Source organism: Habropoda laboriosa, unplaced genomic scaffold, assembly GCF_001263275.1.
Source record: "Habropoda laboriosa isolate 0110345459 unplaced genomic scaffold, ASM126327v1 scaffold156, whole genome shotgun sequence".
Classification (NCBI taxonomy): Eukaryota; Metazoa; Arthropoda; class Insecta; order Hymenoptera; family Apidae; genus Habropoda; species Habropoda laboriosa.
Window position 1 is genome coordinate 6,840 of NW_017100300.1, and position 7,117 is coordinate 13,956.

Consider the following 7,117-nt stretch of genomic DNA (forward strand, 5'->3'; position numbering starts at 1 on the left):
TAAATTCATAAATTTCCAAATCGTCCTTTTTTTCGATGCACGTTTTGAAATTCGATACTCGTTAGAAATTCGATGCACTTGAAATACCCCGATTTTCAATTTCTACGCATTTCATTGCACAATTCCGACGTATAATTAGAGACATTCGAAACTCGAACGCGAATGGAAGAGAAAGGAAAAGGAAAATAGCAAGGAGTATCGATCGATTACCTCGATCGAGACGCTTCCTCTCGTTCCTCGGAGGACAGTGATCAACCCGCCTTGGTATGGCTTCGACCGACTAGGATTCAGCGTCAGATCGTATATACATACATAAACGACAACGACGACGTTTGAAAATAGCAAAAATAAAAAGACAAGAAAAGGAGAAGAAAAAAGACCATCGACGAAAGTGTACTTGGTTGTTGTTTCGTCGATAGATAGAACTCGTCTCGCGTCCTCGCGCACCTCCGTCTCGCTGTTGCTTAATTATATATTATAGATATCTATGTATAGACGTTCTAAGGCTTTGGCAGTGAATTAACGTCACGATTAATGCGGCACACGCTCGAGACAGACGAGGGTTCCCGTTCCAATCCTAACCGTCGTCGTTTCTTTCGCTTTTTTCTTTTCTTTCTATCCCCTCGGTATGTTAACAGTCGATATTCACACGCCTGATCGTAATTGCCCCTTCTTGTCGCGATACGCTCATGAATTATACGCTCACCGTAAGCAACGGGGGGTGTTTTTAAACGAGATTCTTCATGATGAACCTTCTCCTCCTTCTCGAGTTACCCAGGTGAGGTCCTCTGGAAGGCAGTTGACCGGCCTCGGTACACGATCGACAACAGAATTTCGCGTAGTATTTGTGCGTGCAGTATCTCGCCTTCACGATTAGGTCGCACTTCGCGAAGAACGAGTTATCCTGGCAGTTAGGATGAATGAAGATTCCTGGAACAGAGAAAACAGCGTTTCTCTAAGTATCGATAATTCTTGAGAAGATAATACTTTTTTGGGAAAGGAACGGAATGTTTTCTTTCTTTTTTCTTTGTCTAATTTGGTTAGCAAGATTTGCAAAGATTTAACACAGTTAGTACGATTTTCTTTTTCTGTTAAAATGACTTGAACAGTTTAATTGGAAATTTTAATTTTCGAAAATTTGCGTACGTAATATTCTTGTTTGTTTTTTAATACGGAGAAAGACACGAAAACCTACCAGCAACTTGTATGTCCACCGAAGAAGAAGCGGACGAGTAGTTGTTGCTCGCTTCGCAGCGATATCGACCGGAGTCTTCTCGATTCGCGTCGCTGATCACAAGTCTGTTCACTTCTGGAAATAGAATTGGAAAAATTCGTGAAACGATGTGTTTTTCTTGAAATATTCGTAGAACGAGTAAAGGTATACACTTACCAGTAATCTGAATTCGATTATTCGTAAGAAGCAGCTCGTCATCCTTGAACCATTGCACTCGAGGAGATGGAAAACCATCAACGTGGCAAGCGATACTAACATCGCTGCCTTCTGGGAATTGGTTTTGTCCTATCGTTATGTTAGCTGTGACAGGCACTGTAGAAAAGTCAATATTACGTTAAAATTCATCTGCAAGTGAAATTAAGAGAAACAGAGAGAGAGAGAGAAAAAATTCAAAAAGCAAATTTGTAATGTAAATTGAAATTGTGCGAACTTACCTACTCCGTGATTTCTGACATGAATAGTGTTGATAATAATTTTTCTATATAATTAACATACAAGCGAGCTTAGCGTTTCATACAGTAAAGCGTGCCAAAGCATTCGAAATCAAGATGCAAATGTTAAAACAGAAGAATTCAATCCAATTGCATTACAGTTTCAAAAGGTAGACATTGAGTGTTTTCATTACTTAAAGTATAAGTGAAATTTTCTATATTTCTTCCCTCTTCGTTTAACAAAAACATCTTACATCCACCTTTTGACGTTGCAATTGGAGAATTAACAAAAAAAAAAAAACACAAAACACTACCCTCTCACCTCTGAACCTCAAACCGTAATCCCAAGTGGTGCTCCATCCAATTGGACTAACCGTGGGAATATAAGACGTATGTCTGATAGTGGTGATAGCAGCGTAGGTCAGATTATAGTCAGTAGTTTGCGTTCTGTCGGGTCTATAAGGGTACTGAGGTTTCTCTGGCTTTTTAGGAGCTTCGACCAGATACTTGATATACTGTTCGTATTCAGGTCTGACATTGTACACCGGACCGATAGCTTGCAGCGTCACCGACCAAGATGCAGCCCTGCCAATCGCGTTGAACGCTTGACAGGTGTACACACCTAACGTCGGTAGCGTGACAGATCGAATCAGGAGGGTGTATTCGGAGTCTTGCTCGTAAATTTCCGAAGAAAGCGGCAACATACGATCACCTCGCCACCAGGTGACGAACGGCCTAGGCCAACCATACGCGTAGCAGTTCAAAGATATGGGGGAGTTCATGGTGACCGTGACGTATGAGTTACGCTCCCCAAGTATGGTTGCGGCCAGTTCCCTAGGTTCTGTATTAGACGTGAGAGAAAACAGCATGCAAAAGAGAGAAAAGTGTAACTATCACCGAGTTATCGAGGAAGATAACGAAGTTGAGTATGCGCGAAGGCGATCAATTATATTTTAAGAAATTAAGAAAGATGAGAATTTGTTTATTTTTTAAGAGAAATTGATCACCTTGCAGTGGAAGTAACTTATGTGTAATTGTTTTTGAAAGATAGTGTATTAGGATGCTTTTAATTAATGTAGGTGAGGCTTCGACAAGTTTTTACACATGTGCTTCTATTACAAAATTGAAGACTGGATATAAAAAAGGCTCTAAGTGACATTCTTTATTTACTTAAGACTTAAGAAATAATTTTTTATATATTTTGATAACTAAAATTCTTGACATCTTTATTTTTTGCACTTACAGCTTTCTTTATGTCCATTCTTTAATTAGTTTTCACTAGCATCACATACTATTATTAGTACTACTACCATCACTCTATTTAGAACAATTAAACATAAAAAGATCGTTTGATAATTTGGTTAGACTAACTACTCAAACCACTACGTTATCTATCTATTCATTGCAGTGCAGTACATCTATCTATACCTTGCAAAACACGAGGACCATTTTATTAAATAACGTATAGTACGTACCTGTGACTGACAGTTTGTATTCCGCTCTTACCGGTGGTCCTAAGCCATTGTCAGCGGTACAGACATAAGTTCCACTGTCGTATCTGTCCAAATTGACGATCTGTAGAGAGCCATCGAGCAAAATTCGACGTCTGCTCTCTGCATCCGCAATCTGCGAACATTAATTTCTTATTTTGAATTTCTGCAATTTTGAAATTCTCAATTTTCCAATTTCTCAATTTGAATTTCTCCAATTTTGAAACTCTCAATTTTCCAATTTCTCAATTTGAATTTCTCCAATTTTGAAACTTTCAATTTTCCAAACTCTTAATTTGAATTTCTCCAACTGTTGCGATTGATAAAAATCGTAGAATGTTACCAATATTGTTCCCTTCCTCCATGTGATAGTCGGTTTGGGGTTTCCTAAAGCTATGCACGTCAACGTCACGTAACCACCTTCCTGCGCGCTGACATTTGGATCTTCCGGTTGACTGATCTGAGCTGGTTCCGTTCCATCTGGTTGAGTGGTGACCCACGGTCTCCCAGGAGTAGATGTAACTTCCTCAGCCGCCGGTTCCAGACACGAAACACCGCAGCCAGTGTTACAGCATTTCATTTCTCCAGAACACTCTGCGTCTGTGAGACACTCCTGTTCGCATCTGGTGCTGTTCGATACTGTTGGACAGCGACCTGGTTTCGTAACTATGGAGAAAATAATGTTAAATTACGTTAAAAAATTCCACCGTTAATTGTGATTTTCTATATAAATTTCAAGGAAAATCTAGTATTTCATTTTTATATTTTAACACGTTGAATGTCACGATGATTTTTTTTATAAATACTGTGATTGTCTATAGAAAAAAATAATGAAATATAGATACCCTACAATTGAAATTTGACTGCTGTAATTTAATTATTTATAGCAATTATTCTGGTAAATTGAGAAGTTGAATTTTCTATTCTCAGATAAAAATACGAGCTTCGTAAATTGTGCAATTACCTGATCTGCATACACCCTTGTATTCTGTACCATCCTTAGTAGCAACCAGAGTGATAGCGCATTTGGTGCCATCAGGACAAATCTGTGTTCTGCAAGGATCAACGCAACGGCATCGTTCGCAATCCTGAGAGTCCACAAACGCCTCCTTGCCATAAGGACAACGAATGGTGTTGCATTCCTCTCGAGCTTCCACGCAAGGATCCTTCGAGTCTTTACCAGAATCTACGTCGATCTCGTTAGTAGCTGTAGCAAAATGATTCAACAATTAAAACAACTCGAAAATAAAAATACATTTAAAACAGCAACACGATAAATACGAAAATATCAAAAGAAAAAAAAAAATACACATTGCGGTGAAAGCGATATTACACTTTGGCTTTCGGCAGGATTTCAAAGCTCACACTTGATTAGCGAAAAAAGGGTTAAATATGTGAAAATATATAAAATACGTAGAAATGAAAAATCAGCATATTTAAATATATAAAATAGGACGTTTTTTGAAGGATTCAATAGGTACAGGAGAATAATAATAAAACAATATACAAAACGCATATTATGTACACCGTATTCGAAGCTGCAAAGGTAAATTAGAATCGTGGAAAAAAGGTAAACAAATTTCTTGATGATCACGTTTGTTCGACTTACTGCTAAAGCAAGTGTTAATGCAAGACTCGAAGGTCTTGAATCTGTTACGATTGCCACCGCATCCAGTGTAAACGAACGCTCGACAGGTTTGCTGTTCCTCGTCGAAGTAGAATCGCTTGGCATAACCGGAAGTGCAAGACCCGATGTCGACCGGTTCTTTACATATGGCTGAATCATCATCGTTCAAAACTCGTTATTGTTCAACCACGAGCCCAATCGCGTTTTATTCACAAGATAAATTCGGTACGAACATTTTCTTTCTTTCGTTTTTTTTTTTGTTCACCGTCCTTTTTGCAACTATATTTCATACTTTTCGAGCAAATTGAACACACAGGAATAACAGGTGTAGAGATACTTACACAGACTCGAAAGACTGGTGTCGTTTCCAGGTGGCACAGGTTCCTCGTGATGAATGCAAATCGATTCGCATTCGGACATTGTGCTGAATCTGTTCGCGTTACCCTCGCAGCCGCCGTATACAAATTCGCGACAGATGCGGCTGATCGAGTCGTAATAGTATTTTTTGAAGTAGCCTCTGCAATCGCCAGGAGCCACCGGCAGGTTGCAAGTGTCTATAAAAATGTTTCGAAACAAAATTGAAATATTGAAATCGTATTGAAACGACGCGACGTTCGTTCGAAATTTTTAATTCGAAACGCAAAATTTCGTTCTGGGTTAATTTTCTACGCCTGCAGTTTTATGTGTTGTGCAATCGAGGAATATTTCAATTTTATAAATTGCTAAAACTGTAAAATGAGGGTAAATGAGAATTCAAATGATTTTCTGTCACTATTGTTAACTTACCAATGAGAACAATTATTTATACCACGTCGATAATATTTAAAAATGCTCTGTGTCGCGGGAAAAATGTGAATTTTGAAGGAACTTTGGAACGAAGTTAAATAATCACGTTAAAATATTTAATTTGGAAAAAATGTCAACTGTATTATATTCTTATCAGTTTAATCTATTTTTGTGTGTATCCTGTGTTTGAGCCTTCAATCCAGAAATATTCTTTTTCGCTTAATAGAAGTTCTATTTTCAAAAAAATAGGTATCACCAATTATAAGAACTTGATTTAATGAAAATTAACACGTACCTTGCCCTTGGAATCTTCCGCAAAGACGTTCACACTGTTCCTCAGTCTGGAACCTATTCGCGTTTCCTTCACAGCCTCCGTAGACGAACGCCTGACACATCTGATTTTGCGAATCGTAGTAGTAAGCAGTGGTATCGCCGTTACAAGAGCCAGGATCGACAGAGGTGTAACAGATCGGGCTCTTCGAGACAGATTCAATTGGTGGAGTAGGTGTGATGGTAATATTTTGAGCAGGTGGTGTAGTAACCATTTGTTTCTGGCACTTTTCCTCACAGGAGTCTCTGTCCTGGAAACGATTCTTATTTCCTTGGCAACCACTGTACTCGAATTCCTGACAAGTGTCTGACCGATGGTCGTAGAAGTATTGTCTGACGATGGCGTTGCATGGACCGATGACTTTCGGCAGAGTGCAAGGATCTGAGAAAAGAGTAATTAGGAGTAAATTAATTATGCAATTTTCAGTACACTTTTAATCGTTATCGAAAATTCCAAAATGTGCCGCGTGATCTTTAAGTTCCACAATATGTCACGTGATCTTCAAATTGCAAAACTATGTCACAGATATAGAGAAATGTATAAATATCAATTTTTTCGTCTTCTACTATCTAAAGTATCAAATTATGTTGAATACTGTGTACAAACCTTGAACATCACCGCATCGATATTCACACTCCTCGCGAGAGTTGAAGTTGTTACCATTACTCTGACAACCACCGTATCTGAATTGCTTGCAAACACCATCCCTGCTGTCGTAGAACCACTTAGCTTGTTCCTCGGAACATGGGCCGTGTTGGTCAGGAAGGAAACAGAAATCTAGAAAATTTCATAAATTTTCCTTATACATTTTTCTCATTCGAAGTTTCACTTTGCAAGCAATCAATTTAGTGTCGAAATAGACTTCCAATTTTCTTCTTCTTCTTTTTTTTTTTTTTGTACATTTCACTGCAAATATTACCTGGTTTAAATTCTTCTCTCGCTGGAGCAGGAGTGGTAAGAGCAGTCTGACATCTGTTAAGGCAATCTTGTTCGCTAACGAAGTTATTCTCGTTTCCACCGCAACCACCGTAGTAGAACAGCCTACATTGCTGTTCGTACGAGTCGTAGTACCATCGTTGAGTATAGTTGTGGCATTCTCCCAAAAGCGCGGGCAAGAGACAGGTGTCTTGCTCTGCGTTTGAACGAAGATTGTGTTAAAACGTCGCTCAACTTTCAACGCTTAATAATAAGAAATGAATAGTTTCATAAGATCGATAA

The 7,117-nt window shown here is 38.7% G+C and overlaps 1 protein-coding gene across 1 annotated transcript in view; it reads right to left on the bottom strand.

Moving 5' to 3' along the window:
• Positions 1-461: 461 nt before the first annotated feature.
• LOC108573954 (papilin) overlaps positions 462-7,117 on the bottom strand; it is a 23,347-nt gene continuing 16,691 nt past the window's right edge. Inside the window, exons 25-36 of the mRNA XM_017936447.1 lie at positions 6,819-7,031; positions 6,506-6,676; positions 5,864-6,280; positions 5,124-5,336; positions 4,750-4,932; positions 4,120-4,362; positions 3,499-3,821; positions 3,141-3,291; positions 1,988-2,506; positions 1,391-1,546; positions 1,196-1,309; positions 462-930 (exon numbers count right to left, since the gene is read on the bottom strand). Of these exons, the coding sequence (XP_017791936.1) occupies positions 728-930; positions 1,196-1,309; positions 1,391-1,546; positions 1,988-2,506; positions 3,141-3,291; positions 3,499-3,821; positions 4,120-4,362; positions 4,750-4,932; positions 5,124-5,336; positions 5,864-6,280; positions 6,506-6,676; positions 6,819-7,031 (2,906 nt within the window). The 3' untranslated portion in view covers positions 462-727. The remainder of the gene's footprint in view (positions 931-1,195; positions 1,310-1,390; positions 1,547-1,987; positions 2,507-3,140; positions 3,292-3,498; positions 3,822-4,119; positions 4,363-4,749; positions 4,933-5,123; positions 5,337-5,863; positions 6,281-6,505; positions 6,677-6,818; positions 7,032-7,117) is intronic.